Source organism: Phoenix dactylifera, chromosome 6 (genome assembly GCF_051530095.1).
Source record: "Phoenix dactylifera cultivar Ajwa chromosome 6, Ajwa_hap1_PhDact_Kaust_v1.1, whole genome shotgun sequence".
NCBI lineage: Eukaryota > Viridiplantae > Streptophyta > Magnoliopsida > Arecales > Arecaceae > Phoenix > Phoenix dactylifera.
In genome coordinates this window covers 55001-77089 of record NC_143195.1, presented here as the reverse complement: position 1 = coordinate 77089, position 22089 = coordinate 55001, and the positions used below count along the sequence as shown (strand labels likewise).

At 37.6% G+C, this 22089-nt stretch overlaps 2 protein-coding genes across 29 annotated transcripts in view; both read right to left on the bottom strand.

The window, feature by feature from the left end:
• Positions 1–4677: 4677 nt before the first annotated feature.
• Positions 4678–7866, bottom strand: LOC103695808 (epoxide hydrolase 1-like). Of its 3 annotated transcripts, none has more exons than XM_008777394.5 (6): positions 7726–7866; positions 6278–7465; positions 5959–6176; positions 5556–5717; positions 5205–5440; positions 4678–5131 (listed from the first exon to the last, which is right to left on the bottom strand). In XM_008777394.5, exons 2-6 carry the CDS (start codon positions 6345–6347, stop codon positions 4885–4887), a joined length of 933 nt encoding a protein of 310 aa, XP_008775616.3. In that variant the 5' UTR covers positions 6348–7465; positions 7726–7866; the 3' UTR covers positions 4678–4884. The 3 variants fall into 3 exon arrangements, with proteins under 3 accessions (XP_008775616.3, XP_088580372.1, XP_008775769.3); XM_088724246.1 differs by having other exon boundaries at positions 6278–6426; positions 7726–7861; XM_008777547.5 differs by lacking the exon at positions 7726–7866 and having other exon boundaries at positions 5556–5727; positions 6278–7538.
• The window catches only part of LOC103723676 (LOW protein: PPR containing protein), a 16403-nt gene continuing 1966 nt past the window's right edge, over positions 7653–22089 (bottom strand). Inside the window, exons 2-11 of one of the 26 annotated variants that reach the window (XM_088724222.1) lie at positions 20872–21969; positions 20442–20602; positions 20181–20299; positions 12040–12151; positions 11810–11862; positions 11665–11713; positions 9899–10029; positions 8369–9804; positions 7987–8268; positions 7653–7888 (exon numbers count right to left, since the gene is read on the bottom strand). In XM_088724222.1, the coding sequence (XP_088580348.1) occupies positions 20591–20602; positions 20872–21969 (1110 nt within the window). In that variant the 3' untranslated portion in view covers positions 7653–7888; positions 7987–8268; positions 8369–9804; ... (4 more) ...; positions 20181–20299; positions 20442–20590. Of the gene's footprint in view, positions 7889–7932; positions 8269–8368; positions 9805–9898; positions 11863–12039; positions 12688–20180; positions 20300–20441; positions 20603–20871; positions 21970–22089 lie in introns of those variants that run through there. The other 25 variants (XM_088724228.1, XM_088724237.1, XM_088724235.1 and 22 more) reach the window with 25 other exon arrangements.

The following is a 22089-nucleotide window of genomic DNA, read 5'->3' as shown; positions in this document are numbered from 1 at the left end:
TGGAGTCGACCTGCCAACCATCGGAGTCGACTCGCGTTCCTCAGGAGTCGACTCGGCTCTCAGGGTCGAAACTTGCTCTCTGACTTTTTGTCTGTAACTCCCTGGAGTCGACTCGGTAAGCATCGGAGTCGACTCGCGCACTTCAGGAGTCGACTCGCTGACAGGTTTTAAATTGTGTCTTTCTATTCATCTGTCTGTTCACAGTCGGAGTCGACTCGTAATGTTCCGGAGTCGACTCGAGCCCGTGCCAGTGCTTCTGATACGCTTGGAGTCGACTCGTAATATCCCGGAGTCGACTCGAGTCTCAGACTTTGGTTCAAACTGACTTCTTAACTTATCCAAAATATCTTGAACCAAATCTAGAAACACTTAGACAAGATTTTCACTGAAACACTCGATTGAATTCATTAGTAAACAAAAGATATACTCAAATGCTTTGAGCTCATCAAAATCAAATAGGGTTATAATCAATCACTCCACAGCTTTTATATCATGGAAGAACTTTGAAATCATTAAGAATTAAGAATTCAACATGATCTTATGTTTTTCAAGTATATAAGTTTTGTTCTTTATCTGCTCCTATACTATAATCTGAAAATTAATTAGATTGCTCTCATGTTACTATATACTTAATAATTTAAAAAAAAAGATTTTAAATAGCTTTCATATGTTATTAAAGATTTTAAAGAGGTTAGATTTCCATTCCTACTTTCTTTCAATATATATCATTCTTTATACTCCTTGAAAAATAACTTGAAAAAGATTCCATCTACATTTAATTTGAAAACTATCTTTGGAATCTATATTTAGAGATCTCTTTTGGCTCGTATCTCAATGTCTCATTCTTAAAGCGAAACTTTTCATCCTTGATTTTGATGATATTTGTTACCCCTCAAATTATTTCAGGTTTACTCTTTTTAAAAGAGAGGTAAAAGAACTTTAAAAGAATGTTAAAATCATCAAATTTAAAATCATCAAATCTTAATTGGCTCTGATCTGTTCTCATTATCTTACCCTGACATTATTGCCTTGAGTTACATGATTCATATTCTTGCAAAAATTTGACATGCATTGAATGAAAATCAGAGTATAATAAGGGGGAGAAATATCTAAGTATAATTTGTTGCTTTGTGCTTAATGTTTCATTGTTTTGCAATCTTTTTGATGTTGCCAAAAAGAGGGAGAAATATCTAAGTATATGCTCATAATACTTTATATTTTGAATTGAATATAAAACAGCTTAGATTGAAATGTGTTGATTGTGTTAAGCTGATTAACTCTAAAGTCTTATCATAAAGTATGTTCTTAAAGTTACATGTTTTTACTTTATGCAACTTAGCTATGCATCAGTTCTAGAACACAATCTATTTTATATTGCATATACTCCAAGTTTTATCATCATCAAAATGAGGAAGATTGTTGATCCAAAGATTGATTTTGATGATCACAAAATCTTGAAGTATAATTACTAATATTTGTGTTGCAAGAAGAAAGATAATTTATTTTGGAAGGAACATAGCAAGTTGGAAGAATACAAGAAGGCCTCAAAAGCTCTCAAAAAAATGGAAGAAAGCTACACTTCATTGCCCCAAATTTCAAGTTCAAAGGATTCAAGTTAGAGTAGCAAATTCAAAGAAAAATCTAAAAGAACATTCCTTGAATCGACTTCTGAAAGTTCAGAGTCGACTCTGACACTTTGGAGTCTCATGGCATAGAGCTCGAGTCGACTCCTACTTCATTCGAGCCGACTCTCTCAATCAGGACAGAAAGATTATTTTCAGAAATAGAACGCGAGTCGACTCCCAACGTATGCGATCTGTCTCTTGTAGAGAATGATAGAAAGATATTTTTGAAGAGCCCGATCTCGAGCTGATTTCCAACAGGCGCAAGACATCTCCTACCTCAGGCGAGTTGTCTCCCAAAATGGCCGAGTCAACTCCAATTTTGCTGGAAGGCATAACGGCTAGTTTTTTATGACTCCAACGGATAGTTTTTGACTCCCAACGGCTCTATTCTGTCTCCAATGGCTAGAATCAAGTTCCTACCACATCAAAGGATATAAATACAAGGAAACTACCTCAAATTAAATAGAGCTCAACTACCCAAACATCCAAATCATTTAAGAGCTCCAAAAACCAGAGCATAGGAGTGAACAACCAAGTAAAAGCCTTAAAGTTTTATTGCAAGCATTCAACATCAAGTCCATAGCTCTGGAAGTTGGTGAAGCACCCATGATAGCATTCAAACCACCACCAACTTTCTATTATTCTCTTTATTCTGTTATATTTTTTATTTACTGAGCAATAGTATTTATACTTTAATTCTTTCAATACTTATCTTGTAACAAGTTTCAATTGCTGAAACTTGGGGGAAGGTTTAGTCCAAATCTTAATTGGACTTTGTAAAGATTTTGGTTGGTGAGCCTTTGGAAAAACCAACTGGGTTGATTGTGAACCCAAAAAACAATCGGTATATGTTTTAGTTGGTGAGCCTGTGAAAACCAACTTGGGTTTGTTGTGATCTGGAAAAACAACGAGTTGGATTGTGAACTCGTAAAACAACCACACTATAATTAGAAGAATTATAGTGAAATTCTCCAAAAGAGCTTGGGGAGTGGACGTGGATGCAGCTGGCACCGAACCACTATACTTTTGTTGTGTTTGTGATGCTTTCTTTCATTGTTTGATTTCCTCACTTATTTACTTAGACAAATGTCTGATTGAATTGCTTACTTAACTCTTATTCGCATATCCTTTAGTTGCAAATATATTCAAATTGTTTAATGAAGTTTCACTTGATAAATCTGTATCAAGACTCATTGAATTGTATGCTTGGGCAAATTTAGACTAATCTTTTATTGAGCTTATTTATCTGCTGCTTAATAATTTAATCTGGATTAGATTAAAATTAATCTGCTGCTAAGTTTAAATTTCACTGTGCATCCATATAATTTAGCTTAATTAACTCAAAAGTTTAGAAGTAATTAAAAGATTTTTAAAAGCCCAATTTACCTCCTCCCTCTTGGGCTGCATCTAGTGGCAACAAAAACTTTGCCATCCCATTCGTCTTTTTTAGGTAAAATAAACAGACGGTAGAAGAATATAACACAAAAAGAACTGCGAAAATTTGAAGTAAATGCAACCCAAGGCATCCGAGTGGAGGATCCGAGCAAAATCTGAGGGAAGGATAGATGCCAAATGAAAATCCATCGTCGTATGCCATCCCATCGATATTTAAAATTTTATTTTGAACCAGGATCTCTAATATAACAACTAAAAGGCTTTACTATGTTATAATTTTTCATTTAATTGACATCATTAATTCTTTATTTTCCTGTATTGAATGTCTACGTTTTTGACATATGAGTTGAACAAACAAAATTATCATGCAAGTAATACTTTTTTAGCATATGTAAAGGTAAAATTGTTATTCTATGACACAATCTAGCTCAAGTTTGGTTACAGTGACATAATAGATATGTGATCTAACATTTTGAGAGAAAAAAAATTATCAATTATGAAAAATTGATAAAAAAAACATCTATGGTGTCGAGCACCAGCGCAAAGATAGTGAAATTGATAAAAACACCAGCACAAAATAGACTAGAGAGTGACCTGATATCCTGCATGATGGCTTGTTTTTACTTGGTCAATATCGCGAGCTTTGACTAAACGAGCTGGGACTTGTGAGGATCTAACCGGTGATGAAGCACAGCATTTTAACATCAATTCGTCAATGTGATCTTAGAAATTAACGAGCATTTTTTTAGAACGATGCTGGACCAAGAGATTTCTTCTACAAAACGTAAGTCTATGCTTGTCGAAGCAAATTCTATCCATAAAGGGCCCCACGATGGTCAAGACAAAACAAAGGACGTTCTGGATGTGCCCAAACGTCAGAACTGGGTGGCATGGCCTTTTGAATCACTGGGTTTTTGTATTTGTCCTGGTCTGTTTGTAGCCTGCTAATGTGCAGGTCTATTTCCAGATGCGCATCCAATGGCCTTCTATGGAAATATCAAGCTTGCAGTGCTGCCTAATGTGATACCATATTTTCACTGTTCCTTCAAAGAAAAGATACCATATTTTTTACCGCAATACTGCGAAAGGCTAAATTTCAAATTCTTTTTCTTGAAATGCGATTCCAGGTCTTACATCAAAAAGAGATCAAAAACGAAAGAAAGACGGAGAGATGTGATCTGAGGTCTCGCTCTCCTCTTTCCTGAGCCATTCACTTTGTCAGGGCCTTCCTTTCTCGTCCAAGTACTCACCAGCCATGAAGACAGAAGAAACTCAGTTGTGCTGAGCAGCAGCAAAAGTAGCCAATTTGCTGGTCCCATGTATAACTCATATAGTGAATTGTTATCAAGAACTTTGTCATGTTTCCAAAAAAACTCTCCCCGTACTCTCTCTCTCTCTCTCTCTGAGAGAGAAAGAGAGAGAGGATTGTACTCCTAAAATTGTCCTCTATGCTTAATGGTTGTAACATCTGGGAAAAAAAAGAGAAAGATGTTGTGTTTTGCGATCAAGAACTTGCTAAAGCATCATAAAGTACAGCTCCACTGGTTCTACTTCCGGTGGAGTCACCCACAAATCTGTTCAATTTCAGAAAAGGATAGCTAAAGAAGATGTGACATGATTCTGTGCCACTGAACCGAAAATGGGCTCAGAATTATGGTTTTAAGCAACCGTAAGTCTGTGGCTTAGATTATTTAGGGTCATCATCGAAAGTATCTATTCGTCATAAATTTCACAAAGTAGCACAGCTTATTTCAAGTGTTTGTTAAGTGCATAGCCTGCTTGCAAGAAACAAATCTTTGCAGAGAAAGAGATGTCCTCCTGCTTTAACATCACAAAGAACTCCATCCCATACCTCCAGTCTGGCTCAGATGTGGGTCTTGAGGAACTTGATGATAAGCTCGTTCACCTGGTCCGGGAACTGCTCCTGAACAAAATGACTTCCTTCAGGCATGAATATGATCTCCAGATCAGGGACATAGCGCTTCACCGTTCCACTCCTGATGTAGTCCCCCATTCCCGGGAACTTGAGAACATAGTCTTTCTCTCCAAAGACCAGCAGCGCAGGGACTCGGACTTTCGGATCAGCATTGTTAATCCCCAGATGCAGTGTCCTATTGAAATCACAACTGGCTCAAGTTAATTCTGATCGCGGACGAAGGATTATTTCAGACCATGCCAGCTTACCTGTAAGGCATATGGAGTGGAAAGCGGAACCCAGACTTCTCGTAGAGAGCAGCATAGGCTGCGAGGTCTTCCTCGGCGAACCAAGAAGGTAAAGGAGTCGATAAGTCTGCCAAGTCCATGATCTCCTGATTCTCCTCAGCTATTGGAAGCTCGCTTCGAGAGAAGAGAATGTAGATGGTGCGGACGACTCTCTTGGCATCAAATCGACCGAAATCTGCCTCCGCTCGGCCTGGCTCCTGAAGTAGAACAGAGAGAGAGAGAGAGCAGAACAAGAGAATTTAAAATTCTAATGCGTTGATGAAGCATAGGTCGACGAGAATGGGCTCGATCTTCTGAATAATATGACATTACCCGCCACCTCGTTATGTAGAAACCCTTGGGGATGGTATCGAAGGAGAAGCCTGTGGGCATAAACGGAACTCCCAAGGTAATCACACCCGACACCCGATCTGGGTGATCGACGGCGAATTCGTACGCTGGTTTAAATCCAAAATCCTTCCCAACAATGAAAGCCTTTTCAACCCTCGAAGTTATCATCAATATTGAAAGTCAATGTCATGTAGTACCAATCCAAGAATTTTCGATACAAATAATATTTGGAGGAGAAAAAAAAATTGCAGAGAATTGAAACAGCCAGAAGGAAGAAGGAAGCCAATTGAAGGATCTAGCATTCTAGGGCTCATGAGGAGCGGTGAATCGGGTGAGTACTAGAACTGCGAAGAAACAACATCAGCCAGCAATGGAAGAATGGCACCTTGGGAATGGAGAGGGAGTCGAGGATGCCAAGGAGATCGGCGACGAGGTCCTCCCAGGTGGTGCTCTCTGGCTCTGGGGGCTGGTCGGAGAGGCCATAGCCACGAAGGTCGGGGGCAATAGCTCGGAATCCGGCTTCGGCAACGGCAATCATTTGATGCCTCCAGGAGTACCATATCTCTGGGAACCCATGGAGGAACACTACAGTCCCCAGTTCCTCTGCATCGACCGAAAAAACAGAGAGAATCGAGAATATAAAGAGCTGGCCATTGAAAGATTGATGAGAAAAGAGCAGGGTAATTTGTGAACAGAGGACTGACCTTTTCCTATGTGGGCTATGTGGAGGCGGAGGCCTCTGATGTTCAGATAAGAATGCTCTATCTTCTCCATTTCCTGCTGGAATTCCCGGTGGCTGGAGGAGAGGAGAAAGACTCGAGAGGACGAGATGATGATGAAATCTGGCGAGGAGCTTCAAGACCGAAAAAACTGACCCTTCTATAAATAAGAATTAAGATAAATGCTACCGTGCTTTTACCAACCGGTAAATCAAAATCCTTCCGTAGTAAATAAAAGCTGAGTATGCCCTTACCAATCTAAAAGCTGAGTTTTTTTAGTAAATAAATCAAAATCCTGTCCCCCTTTTTTTTTTGCCTCCCTTCTTTTCTATTTCCTAGTTTGCCCTCCATCCTATAGGCCTCGAGGACCATAAAGCAACCTGAATGGCTCTAAATAGGGTATCAAACACAAATAATAAAAAAGTAAGGCGAAACAGAATAGATCAGAAAGGCATTGAAGTACTATTGACCAAAATAGCAAAGAAAAAAAGTCTGCATACTGCCCCACCTAACCCAAGCTCTCCAATACTTGGATAGAAAATGGCAGCTCATCCACTTATATGCTTGCTCTATATAAAACTTGATTGCCATCATGCTGTGTCGACAAGGGACCCTCTAAAGGTCAATGCAGGAACTTCTATGCAATAAAGATATTGTCCGAAATACCCCGTCCTCCAACAAATGCCCTTTACTTAAGGATGATGAGATGAGGCATGACCCTCCTCAGTCCATACACCATGACCCTCCTCCCTCTATGACTATGTTGCTTCTTTGGATTGCTTAAATCCTGAGAATTACAGCCTGGTTTCAAACTTCCTTCGCGTCTCCTATGGTCCAGAGAAGCATTCGCTGACATTAAAAGAGCAGGTTTGCATCCACAAGCAAGCCTGTTTGTTGAGGTGGACTCATGATCTGCATTATGAGGGGATGAGGTCTAGGTGGTTAAACCTGAAGTTTTATGCTCACTGTAGATATTTCTTTTACTTCCTTTTGATCCAAGTAGAGGTGAGTAATTCACTGTGTGAACATTCCCTGATATACTGTCCTCTGTAACTTTAGGTTATCATGTCTGATCGTTCAGTTATCCTTATGAAGATTTTCAATTTGGCGTTTTCCCTCTTGTACAATAAAGTGACATTGGAATACATAGGATCACATTACCAACTTGCCTGGCTGTGCAATAATCACATAAAATTTACTTCAGTTACCAGGTCATGGTACACGGCACTATGAGCAACATCTCATAAAAAATTTGATTTCAGAGGAGCTATTCAGAAGACTGTCTTAATTTAGCGTGACTTCTTAGCCTGTTGTATTAGATTAATAATGATCATACTTGAGAATGAAGAACAGATTATTACTTAAATTCTCTTCAACTTATTGAAAACCATGTGAAATCCAGGCAAAACAATGGCGGGTGTTTTGTTACATACCGGGGACAGACACGGTGGTTGGTCCCTCTGCTATTTGCTAAAGAGCACCAGAAAAGCTCACATCACCAACATCGCCTCCTTGAGCCAGAAGTGTGTATGCTGGTTTTTTCCAAGAACCACCAGAAAGACAGGCTGACAAATCTTGAGATTGGAACTTGCGCACCTACAATAGAATTCCACTATTGGATCTATTAAAAGCCAAACATATGAAACACGAACACCAAAGGATGACCATTTTTATTGAATCTTGTCGATGCTTACACAATTTAAAAAATTGAATAGATCAAATACTCGTATCCAGTCTCCTGTGATATAGACTCGTACAGCATGGTTTAACCGTTTGTCACAAACTACAACGACTGCAACTGGAAAGTGTAGGGTGATTATGAATACCAGCATTGACCAGCAGCTCTACTGTGAACCCCTGGCTGTCTGCAACCCCCAAAATGGGTAATGAAGGGATAGTTCCATGGAGCAATACAGCAGAAAGCCTGTCAATCTGATGTCTTGTTCTGGCGCATACTGTGAGTTCGATTCTTTGGGCTGAAAATGCACATACCTCCAGCATAAGAAAATAGCCAAATATGCAAAAAATACTAAGCAGCTGATACGTGGATAAGTATATGCTCCAGTAGTGCATTACATCAAGATCTGAAGACTCTTGAAGTGCTCGTGTTAGCTCTTGTGCACAATGAGGGTTCTTGGCAAGTGCAAAGCAAAACCACCTCCACCAGCACCCACCAGCTTGTAGCCACAGCAGTGGGGTTAAGCAATGGTAAAGAGCTTGTCCGCAAACTCGTTTGCTGCAGAAAGGGTCCAACTCCTGATGTAGCCTCCAAGCCTCTAGCATTATATCACCCAATTCAGAGCTTCGCTCCCAATCTTTGCTAATTCTGCAAGGCTTAATGCAGGATATTAACAGATTGTCTCTACGGAGATACCGAGTTACCACCTTCTGCAATACTTGGTGAGCAAGCCTCACCAGCATGTTGGCCCAATGGTAAAGAGATTGTGATGGAAAGAAATAACGCGTAAAATTTTGCTGCTCAACCCAGTTTGATGAAAAATTATAAAGAATATTTCAAATATATGAGCTAGGTGACAATTATAAAGACCATAAAATGTCTATAAACCCATTTTCTTTTAGAAGAGTTAACTTATTACAGAGATGAATTTCAAGGTTATAGCTAGGAGAACCTACCAGATCAATCTATGGAAATCCATCCAATTAACACCAAATTACCAATTCATTGTTGCTCATAAAATATGTGTAATTAAGTCCAACCCAGATATACTTTGTCCTCAGACAATTCAATTTTTCTCCCGATCTACATTAAATGCAATGTAACACAAGAAAGTGATTTTGATAGGAGTGTTCAAACTAATTTGGACATGCACAAACTTGGAGGATGTGGATGGAGGTTTATATAAAACTTGTACTGTTGCTCCCCTCAAATTACTTTTAGAGCCTCCTTTACAAAGAGGCATCTACTTGCAGACACTAGAACATGACTGATCTATGAGGCCATGTTATCGTTAATTATATGTTTTTGATTGTGGCTGCGAATCAAATGAAGCTCATATTCTAAAACTCATCATCATTAGTACATATATAAACATAATGCAGATTGAAGCATATATGTATGTATTATTAAGCTACAATCCCAGCTCAGCCAATTCCTACACCGTAAAATATATGTTGGGCCATCTGATATGATAATTCATACCATTAATATGATTTACAAAATTGAAAATGCTAAAAGCCAAAATTCATAGATTATTTTTTTGTTGCATCAAGTCATGATGAGATTGACAAAAATTAATAACTACTTAATCTGATTTATAATTTAGAGGAATGACTATGACATTAATGCATATAGAAAATGAATAATAACGCAGATTTTTCAGCCAACATGAATCACAATACCATTGCTTTATTGGAATCATCCATTTGGTGTACACTTGATGCTTCGGCAACAAAGCTCCAACTATCTGGCTTCTCTTTCAAGGCAAAGCTTTCCCCTTCCAATTGGATTGGATGTGGAACCATATGTTACACATTTCACATTAAGTCGTAAGCTGTTGATGTGCATCAAAATTAATTCCTATATTAGCTATATTAGCCTTCAGATAGGTGCATGTTTCCATAGTTATCAATCAATTAGAGTATCACCTCAGAACCACCAATCCTGATGCACATCAACAGCCATTGTCATTGACTTTGCTGCGGAGAATGTACTCTAGCTCCAGTGTACATAGACAGAGAGAGGCTATCATGCGTTCAAACAGATCTGAGGGAATAACCTGTAGGATAAAATTTAAAGATGGGGACTGCAGAATAACTCCAAACCATTGGACATGAACTAAAAAATCTATTTTGCCCACAATGTTTTTAAGGCCCCTAACCAATGAATCATGTGGTCCCAAGATGGATGACACAAATAGAGCTAGTGCTCCAAAATGAGTTGTAAGCCATAAAATTAAGAACCCAAAACCACTGACTCTGATCTGGGCATCCTAAATCATATAAAAACCAAAATCAAACTTTTTAAATTGCTTTGAGTCCATAAATCAGAAAGTTGGGCAGATAAATGCAAAGGCAAGAATGCAATGCAAGAGGTCTTCAAAAGACAATTTTTGGCCTATCGGCATTTTGGATATTCTAGATCACTATCAATTGATTTCACTCAATGATATTCAAGCTTAAACTTAGCCTTGCGACAGTCTACCTCAATTTATGTTAGCATCCAATATCTTCTGCAATCTGCAGATTAATGAAACATATATTTGTGAACGGTTTTTGTGATTAGCTAGTACCAAAAACAAGCATCGGACATAAAGAATTAAGGCTTAGTTGAGTTGAATATTATATCTTTTACCAAATTAATATTCTGGTTAATAAAATCATATGCTGTAAAATAATTTTTTTATTATTATCAATATTAATTTTATCACTTTCTCGCAAAGTTGGCAAGAGTAACCGCATCCACTTTGTAAAAGACACACCTTCAAACCCTAATAAGCAACCAAATTTAATACCCTCAACCAAATACACCATAGATTTAAAAACCATAGAACCATGTCTTATTCACACCACCTAATTTTAGTTATCTAAAACTTGTTCTCACCAACACCAGCTACCAACTAAACTAAAACACCAGATCAGGCTATTTTTTTGAGAGTTAATTTAAAGTACGATATGCCATATCAAGTAAAATCAGAAAATATATACATCAACAGGCGAGATTATAATTCTTGTTTGTTTTCATAATAGATTCCCAAGTCCTCCCTCTCAGGAAAATTCATGGAAAGGCAGTAATTATAGAAGAACTCTGATTTCAAAGTATGGCCATTGTTTTACATCACAAAAAAAAAAAGGTATGGCCATTAATAAGCTATGACAGCAATACCTAAACCTGGGAAGCCAAAATACTTTGAAATTGAAAACTTCAGTAACACAAAAAAATATTCACAGAAAAAAGGTCACACTATTGTCGTTCAACTTTCCAAACGCCCCTTAATCTGGCAAACCTATACCATGGCAGTTCAAAAAGGATAAAGGGAATCAATAAGAATTCTATATATCCATTATCTAATTCTTTTGTGTGAGATGTTTTTTTGTCACCCAAACAGTGCTCACATTGAAAGCATGCACGCCACATCTAAGTAAATTTTTAAACAAAACTAGAACTTTGGCTGTCATTTTTTTTCCAGTGTAGGGGGGGACGGCAATGCAGGGTTGAGGGGGTGAGGTGACAAAATCATCAAATTACCTCATACCATTCGACAAGTTTACAAAGTTCACCATTCCTATGAATCAATCAACATTGCTCCAAAATTTTAATCATGAAGGCCAACACTGTAGCATTGATTTTCAAAAAATTGCAGTTATTAATACACAAAGTAACATCTTATCGCTTTGTAAGGAAACATACTCACAAAAGACTAGGTGCAAAAACATGTAGTCCAGCTCCAATGTGTTAATCCCCTGGTGCCGCCATATCAACAAAATTGCAGCATCATTTAGGTGGGGAAAGAAAAAAGGATTGTTATCTTCATAAAATCATATATATTTAGCATATACTTTCTCTGTTTCCTTCCTTCTGCTTAAACTATTTGGAACTGATTTCTATATAACTGAAAATACATAAAAAAGCAAAGAAGTTTAAGTATCATGAAAACAAGGGAAATACAATTCAACAAATTATTTGCCCTTATGACCAATAAAAAAAATGAAAACATCACAATCAGGGGAAATTGGATGTGTTGACCAAAAGCAAGCAATATTAAAATCCCACAGAACAATGAAGTTACCTAATGCTTAGGTCAAGCTCCTTATAACCCATCAGTTTTATCTTGTTTCAAACGATCGCGCATAATCAAAACCCTTCAATTGATGACAATGCCAATCCAATTCTCCTGCAACCTGCAACTTCAATTAAGAGAGGAAGTCTGTCAGAATAAAGCTTCGAGACTTGAGCATTGAATTATATGCATCCATAGCCCAAACCACATAATTCACACCAGAGAAAGAGTTGAAACAAATAAAGCCAACCATTATCACAGAATTGATAATTAATGCCAATTGGTGTTTCAGTTTGATAAATTTAACAGATCCACACAACCACAAGACTAACAAACAAGCTTCATTCAGGGTCATCTTTGATGATACTTCTTTGCCATTCAATGTCCAGATTTACTTTCTCAAAATAATGCCAAACTTCACCTTCATGGGTGGTCTTGTTTGACAGTTCAACATAATAGACAATCTGGACAATGAAATTACTGGATATTCTTCATTGCTAAAATATGTATACTACGTTAGCAATATTGCAGTAGCTACAATCATGACTAAAAAGCACTGTATCTTTAGATCATGATAGCAAATAAATGCTTTGCTGGTGCATTTCAATTTTTCACATGTCTGACAACAGCCGCTCCACCATTTATACCTTCTTCTACCTGGCCATAGACACCTAGAAGTCAGAAAAAAGAAAAAAAAAGTACAAGCAACTTTAGAGTTCTCAGACTGCCTAAAATCATATGGAGCTTCTTGATAAGCTTAATTTTATTTGTTGATTGCCGAACCATAATTCACAGAGTTTATCTTACATCCTTCAACGAACATGTTTGCCATGCGTTGCAGCAAAAGATTCAACAAATTTCAAACACATTACAATTAAGCAGATGGAAAATATATGATTCCATCCAGTGCAATGAATAAGTTCACATTTATGACCATAAAGCATCAAAATGATGTTACAAAGGAAGGAGGCAGGTGTAGAGAGGAAGTAGAGGTAAATGATGTGAGGGCATCTTCCTTATCTGACTGTCATTCACAAATTTATTCAGAGCATTTATATTGGTCAAACATAATATTCCAAAGCCAGATAAGACTCTTATGTACCCACCAATAAAACACTGAACTCAGGCAACATGCACTACCAAAATTCTCCAATAAACATTATAATAGCTTTTGCTGGCATGAGATTTTTTTTAATGAATTCAAAACTAATGGACATTTAGCTAGTACAAATCCCGAGACAAAGTCCCTCGCCACTCAAGCAGCGGAAACAGGATTAACCAAGCCCAAAAGAACGCAACTTCAAACATCTAAAAACCAGGAAAAGTATATTCTTATTAAGTTGACTAAAAAGTAACACAACCATTAGTAGATAATAACCAAATTTAGCACATGAAAATTTCGAGTAAAGCACAATTTTACAGTAATGAAGCCCAAAAGCTTAATTACCAGAGCAAAACAGTGCAAGTGCATTAAACTACCACAACATTCAAATCCATATGGAAGTCATCCAAGGCCAGTTTCTTTTTGGCCCTCAAGCCATTTTAAAAGTTCGCTAAAATGTGATTTGTGTTCTGTGCCAGAAGGAGGCTTCATTAGAATTGGGATATAACGTATATATTATAACAAGCAGCAAAATGTAGTACATTTTATTGCTTTCAGTGCAGTCCCTGATGTGATTCACAAAATACTAATTGGAGATGTTTAAAAATTATTATTAAGCCATAAATCTAGTGGTGATAATTTCAATAGGAACATATACATTTTTACCTTTAGATATTAAACTACTACACATCCCGCAGGAGAGAATTCACTTAAGCTTTATGGTCCAGGTCTAAGGCTCCGTTTGGCAGAGTTGTTGGCAGTAGAGCATTCGGAAGTAGAGCTTTTTGAAGTAGCGTTTTTATAAAAAGTTATTTGCTGTTTGGTAACTATATTTCTAAAGTGTTGTGAAAATTTAATATTTGTTTGGTAAGCAAACTGAAAAAGTACTTTTGGTATGATAAAATGACCATAAAGGATATTGCATAATATTATACGACAGAGCATAATAAAATATAATATATATTAATACATAAATATATGATATAGTATAATATTACTGTAATGTAATATAATATGTAATATAATATTATTATAATATAGTAATATAATATTGTATACTATAGCATAATAATAGAACATAATTTGATATTATATAACATCACATATCAATGTATTATGATATAATGTAATATAATATTATATTTATAGTATAATACAATAATAAAGATAAAAAAATATTATAATTATTATCATTATATATTGATATTTTATTAATATAATATTTTTAGGAACTAATTTTTAGGTTTCTTATTAGGACTCCCGCAGATTTTCTATAATATAAAAAAATAATTTTTGTAATTATAATATTTTATTATGTATATTTTGGTCCAAAAAGAAAAAATTGTATAAATCAAAATAACTTTCCAACACATGCTAAAAATACTTTTATGTAGAAGCTCCATTTTGGAGCTTTTCCCAAGAATCTATTTTAGCTTTCTGGCAAAGCTAAAATAGCTTTTCGATTTTTTATCAAACACTTCTATTCCATCCAAAAATACTTTTGGAGGGTTAGAAAGTACTTTCTGATTTACCAAAAGCTCTGCCAAATGGAGCCTAAGATCGTTCCACTTCAGCTCTTATGGAAGCTCCCTTTATGATAGGAAGCTTTTTTTTCACTTGATCTGGTATAAATTACTCCTTGCTGCAGCATATGGTCTCTGACGATTGATTAATTTTGAATTAAAAAGAAAAAGACTGGTTGGTAATAATTTCTGTGGTTTACTTTAAAGTTTCATGTTCCATCTACAGACAATAAAGTCATCAAATAACATTATTATCTTTCTTTAACCTTTTGTATAGTTTCAGTGATAATATAGAAAGATGTTTAGTTAATTAAAATGATACTTAAAATTCACCATGTAGGTGACATTATCCTTTCCTGCAGATACTAAATCATCATCACATGCAATTCCCTTATTTTCGTATATCTTTTACAACCTCATCTAGTTTGTCCGGAACTCTCCGTCTCATACCATCCATTTAAAATCGAAATTTATGAATATGATTTTCCTACTTATCGGTAGTATAATCATGTCCTCAAATACTTTATGAAGTATGTTGAATAAAAAATTCATGGATCTGCATAAAAGCAGATATATCACACTCCATTCTGCATGATGAAATTTTACCAACTCTTGCCTATGGTGATTTTGAAACTTGTTTAGACTGCATCAAAGGAAAGCAGACTAACAAGTTTAAGAAAGGTGCCATAAGAAGCACAAATTTATTGGATCTTATACATACAGATATATGTGGGCCATTTTTGACCCCATGTTTTACTGGTCATAAATATTTTATCACCTTTATTGATGATTACTCACGCTATGGGTATCTCTACTTGCTGCACGATAAGGCTGAGGCATTAAATGCATTTAAGCTTTTCAAGACAGAGGTAGAGTTACAACTTGATAAAAAGATTAAAGTTGTGAGATCAGATAGAGGTGGTGAATACTACGGTAGGTATACTGAAACAGGACAACATTTAGGTCCATTTGCTCGATTTCTTCAAGAGCAAGGTATAGTTGCACAATACACTATGCCTGGTACTCCTGATCAAAATGGAATAGCGGAAAGAAGAAACCGAACATTAATGGAGATGGTAAGAAGTATGATTAGTCACTCAAATCTCCCAATTTCTCTGTGGGGTGATGCCTTAAAAACCGCTGCGTATATTCTAAACAGGGTTCCTACTAAAGCTGTCCCAAAAACACCCTATGAAGTTTGGACAGGTAGGAAACCTAGTTTGAGACATCTACACATTTGGGGGTGTCAAGCTGAGGCAAGGGTGTACAACCCACAAGAGAAAAAGTTGGACTTTAGAACCATTAGTTGTTATTTTATTGGTTATCCAGAAAAGTCCAAGGGATACAGATTTTATTGTCCTAATCATACTTTGAGGATTGTGGAGACAAGAAATGCTAGATTCCTTGAAAATGACCAAATCAGTGGGAGTATAAAACCTCAAGAAATTAATTTTGAGGAAAAGCAAACTCCGTATGGTGTGCAAGATTCAAATAAGCAGCCAATGATTCCTCTACCTATCATTGATAATGATTTGGAGGAGGATGAGTCTACTTTTAATGTTCCACTTAAATCTGTGCCAGTTATCACTGAGAATGTTGCTCCTCCACCTATAGAACCAGTGGATCACGAAGCAACTTTAAGAAGGTCATCAAGGGTAAGGAGATCTCCAATTCCACCAGATTATATAGTATACCTTCAAGAAAGCGATTATGACATAGGGAATATAGATGATCCAATAAATTTCTCACAAGCCATAAATTCAGTAAATTCCTCCAAATAGCTGGATGCTATGAAAGATGAGATAGATTCTATGGCTAAAAATAATGTTTGGAATTTAGTTGAACTACCTCCTGGAGCTACTGCAGTACGCTGCAAATGGGTTTTTAAAACCAAAAGAGACTCCAAAGGCAAGGTAGAGCGACATAAGGCCAGACTTGTTGCCAAAGGATTTACTCAAAAGGAGGGTATTGATTATCATGAGACCTTCTCTCCAGTTTCAAAGAAGGATTCTTTAAGGATAATTATGGCTTTGGTGGCTCATTTTGACTTAGAGCTGCACCAAATGGATGTGAGAACTGCATTTCTTAATGGAGATTTAGAGGAAGAAGTTTATATGAAACAACCTGAAGGTTTTGTTTCAGAAGGTCAGAGTCAAAAAGTTTGCAAGCTAAATAAGTCTATATATGGACTCAAGCAATCATCCCGACAATGGTATCTTAAGTTCAATAACGTCATTTCTACATTTGGCTTTGTAGAAAACGTTGTTGATAGATGTATTTATCTTAAGATCAGTGGGAGTCGATTTATTTTTCTAGTCCTATATGTAGATGACATTTTGCTTGCTAGTAGTGATTTGGCATTGCTTAGGGAGACTAAGCAATTTCTCTCCAGTAATTTTGATATGAAGGATATGGGTGAAGCCTCATATGTCATCGGCATTGAGGTTCATAGAGATAGATCTAAGGGAAAAGTTTGTCTATCTCAAAAAGCCTACATTAAGAAAATGTTGGAGAGATTTGGTATGGAAAATTCCAAACCAAGCCCAGTGTCTATTACTAAAGGTGAAAAGTTGAGCCAATCACAATCTCCGAGGAATGAAATTGAAAGGGAGCATATGAAAGCATTTTCATATGCTTCACTAATTGGGACTTTAATGTATGCTCAAGTCTGTACCAGACCTGATATAGCATATGTTGTGGGATTACTGGGGAGATTTCAAGCTAATCCAGGAATGGAACATTGGAGAGCTGCAAAGAAAGTATTGAGATATCTTCAAGGAACTCAAAATCATATGCTCACATACAACAAATCCGATCTTTTGGAGATAGTTGGATACTCAGACTCAGACTTTGCAGGATGTCCAGATAGTAGAAAATCAACATCAGGTTATATCTTTCTACTAGCTGGTGGTGCAGTCTCGTGGAAGAGTTCGAAGCAAAAGATGACAGCTGCTTCAACAATGGAGGCTGAGTTATTAACATGCTATGATGCAGTTACACAGGCTATTTGGTTGAGGAACTTTATCGCAGGCCTACAGATCGTGGACACTATTTCAAGGCCCATAAAGTTATATTGTGATAATTTAGCAGCAGTTTCCTCAATAAAGAATAACAAGATATCCAATGGAAATAAGCACATGGAGGTGAAATATCTTGTTATAAAAGAAAAATGTGATGATCATAAAGTTTCAGTTCAATACATCAATACTGTGCTTATGTTGGCAGATCCTTTGACCAAAGCAATAACCCCGGGATTGCATAAGGAGCATGTCAGTCAAATGGGCCTTTTCTGTATAAATTAATTAATGTATTATTGTGCACATTTCAGATGGTTGTAAATCACATTTATTATATTTTCTGCTTTAATGAATTCATGTGGTTTATGCATATTATGGTAGCAGAAATGGTGACCAAAGAATGGATTTTATGAGAAGTTCATTCATAGGGGTTTGGTTATGATGGTTTAGTAATATAGAGATCATGGAAGGTTATACGCCGATCAAATAGGTGTTATTTCCGCCATGGTTCGTATTATTATTCTCAAAGTAATCAAACATAAAGTTTGCCCAAATTGATATCAGGATAGAAAGAACACGCGTATAAAGATTATAACATTCAAGTGCTAAGGATATTTCACTTGTCAATATGGTCCAAGTGGGAGAATGTTGGGATCTCGTCAAGTTGTGGCCCACATTGACAAATGGCGTCAATATGGTCCAAGTGGGAGAATGTTGGATCCCGTTTTAATTAAACCCTGATCTCGTTTAATTAGAACCCACGTTTGACAAGTGTCCCTTGAATTTCGTAAATCCTGATCATCACAAGGGCATTAAGGTAATTGCACGGCAGTGAAAGGTTGCCTTGATGGGGGGTGACTCTTCACGTGTGTAACTAATCACGGCGTTTGGTCCCTGGAGAGGGCTATAAATAGCCTGTCAGACCCCTTCTCTTATACATGCATTAAGAGCTCTCTCTCCAGAAGATTTCTCGCTAATCTCTTTTCAATCAGAGCAAATCTAGGTTGACCGCGGCTGGGCACGCATCTCAGAGTCCAATTAAAGATGGATTTAGCGAATCAAGGTATGATTTATAATTCATTAAGTTAATCATTCCATCAATGGTATCAGAGCGGATGGATTTGATTCCAAAATAAATCATACCTATTTGATTTATTAGTTTAACCTGCTTGAGAACCCGATGTTATTTAAACATCGGAACGAATTTTGGCTAGCCGATGTGGGACTAAACTCTTATCTCTGAATCAGAAGTTTTTCCCATATTCCTTAAAGCAATGAATTTTCTTCATTTGGGCGATGTGGGACTAAACTCTTCCCATCTTTCCCCTTCTTCCATTTTTCTCAAGAAAAATAAGGAAGGGAGAGCCGCTGCCATGGCCGCCGCTGCGGCGGGTCTCGGTCGCGGCCCTCCCCGTCCAACTGGTGGCCAACAGGGCCACTGTCCAGCAGCCCGACTCCCCGGCTGCCGCTGCGACCCGCCCCCCGGCAAGCCGGCAGCGGCTGCAACCCGCCGTGGCTGCCATGGCCACCGCGGGCGAAGAAGAAAAAAAAAAAATCGGCCGCCATGGCCTGCGGCCCGCCGCTAAGCGGCCCCGGCCACTGCCAGCGGCGCCAGCCGCGCCACCCACGGCGCCCGCAGCACGGCCTTCGGCCGACGCCCCTGCGGCCCGCGACCGCGGGCTGCGGCCGCACCCCGCGGCCGAACCCCGGCCTCCGGCCCCGCCTTGTGGCCGCCCCGCGGCCTGCGGCCATGTCTACGGCCGGCGGCGGCGGTTGCGCCGCTGTCGTTTAGGAGAGAAGGGGCCACTGGTTTTGGCCCCCTTCTCTTTTCGTTTGGGGAAGAAGATGAATAGTGTTGGGTTTCGGGTTTCGGGTTTTCTAAACCCGCAATCCGAATCCGGTTAATTAATTAAAAAAAAAAGGTGAAGGGATTAACAGGTTCCGGGTTATTGGGTTTCGACCCGCAACCCGCAACCCGAATCCTTTTGACTAAACTGTGAGTTTTGCAAAGAAACCCCTGACAATATGTTAATCTGAACAAGGGAATTCCGAAATTCATCTATGGTCCCCAGCCGAAAGTTAAATTACAGAAAGGTGCTAAAGTATATTTATTTGATCCCTGTACTTAGGATTCATTACAGAACGGTACACTGATTATTACATATTGGTCTCCGTAATGAATTTATTACATAAATGATCAATTTATATGCTTTCTTATGATGATACATGATTGTTTAAATTATTCATATTTTTCATGATAAAAGGATGATATATCGGTAGTATAATCATTTATCGGTAGTATAAAAGGATGATCAATTTATATGCTTTCTTAGGATTCCTACTTATCGGTAGTATAATCATGTCCTCAAATACTTTATGAAGTATGTTGAATAAAAAATTCATGGATCTGCATAAAAGCAGATATATCACACTCCATTGTGTATGCAAAGCTACTGTGGGTTTATCCCTTCTCCAGAAAACTAACATTTGATTGAAGTAAAAAATTACCATGTTTTCTCCATTTAGTCTTGCAGGAACAAAGGAAACCTCTGAGACCCACATCAGGCACACGTGCTAGCATGAAGTGAAACAATATTCAGGAATCACCCGAAACTGCTAAGTGCTAACTGAAAATCCAACTTGCAACTCAAAATTAATCATCTTTCAGAATCTTTTGAAAATAAATAAACATCAATAAAGATTGCCAACCAGTGAAAAATGAGAAATGAAGCAACAGACAAATGCCAGAGGGATAGGAGATTTAGTTACCTGAAACCTATAGAATATGAAAGGCAAGGCCTCGAAGTGACAAGCTACTGTCTTCTCATATCAAACGTTCAGCAGGCTCATGATGTTTGAATCACACAATGAACCACATTTTTTCATCCATATCAGAATCTTTATGTTCCTAGTTCCAATCAACCTGGAGCCTGTTGCAACAGGAATTCTGTAAGAGGCATTTCAGAATAGTGAAAATGGAATAGCAAACAATCTAGTAGATACAACCTTATGATTCAATAATCCCTTTAAAGGAATAATGATTATTCCAAAATAATCCTTTCAAAATAGTGGAGGGAAAAAAAGCCAAGAATGGACACTAATGATGATCAGTTTCAAATGATCATCAATAAACTAAGTTAAAATATTCTTTTGCAAACAAGATCTGCTAAAGCCATAGAATCAGTGAGCAGATAATTACCAGAACTTTGTTTTCTATTTTGTGCAATTTGGTCTCCAACTCTCGAGCAGCTTCATCCATGCCCAAAGCATTATATGCTTGAATCATTGCTGCGAAAGTGATGCTATCAGGTTTGCAATTCTTTTCCTTCATAAGCAAGAACATTTCTTCCATTATTTTCACCTCTCCAGACTGACCATATGCACTGATTACACAGTTGAAAAAAGGTGTATCCAAGACAACATCAGTGTTCTCTGTTTGCCTGATAACTGCAGGAACCTTATCTAGAAGCCCAGCTTTGCGATATCCATTGATGACTGAGCAGTAAGTGATGGAATTAGGCTTAACTCCTTGAATCTTCATCAACCGGAAAAAGTATTCCATTTTCTCAATGTTCCCTACCCTCCCAAAACATTCTATTACTAAATTGAAAGTGACCGCATCAGGAGGGAAAAACCGTTTCTTCATAAATTTCATAACTACCCACATCTTTTCATGCATGCCAGCTTTACCATATGATTTGATCAAGATATTAAATGTCTGTACATCAGGTTCAATGCCCATGTGCTGGAACTCCTCATAGCAGCTTTCCATTTTGTCAATTCTTCCGCTGTTGCCATAAGCCCAGATAATAGAGTTCATTGTAAATATATCTGGCAAACAATTTCCACTTTCAAGCATCTCATATAGGTAATTCTCCATTTCTTCAAGCATCCCAGCTTTACCATACCCATTGATGATTGTATTGTACGTAACAATGCTGCATTCAATGCGCAGATAAGACATTTCAGCAAGCAATGCAGGAATCTGATCAAAGTGGCGCAATTTACTACAGCAATCGATAAGGACTGTATAAGTGTATGCATCTGGTTTGCAATCAGAAATGGTTTTCATCTCATCAATAGTATGGATTGCCTGGTCTATGAGACCACTGTGGCCATATGCACCTACAAGTGATGTGTAAACATCCACTGTTGGTCTGAGCCCCTCGGAAAGCATGACACGAAAGAGCAAGGTTGCATGCTCAGGCTGTTTACACTTTCCAAGCATTGTCAAAAGCTTTGCGTAGGTTTGAGATTTTGGTTCATACCAATGTTGTTTACGAAGCAATCCAAAGATCTATAATAAAAGAACCATAATTATTATGTCAGAAATATTGAATGGGAAGAAAAGGAGCAAAAAGCAGAGGACATCGTAGTTCTCATGCCCATAGCGCACATTATCATGGTGAGCTTAGGT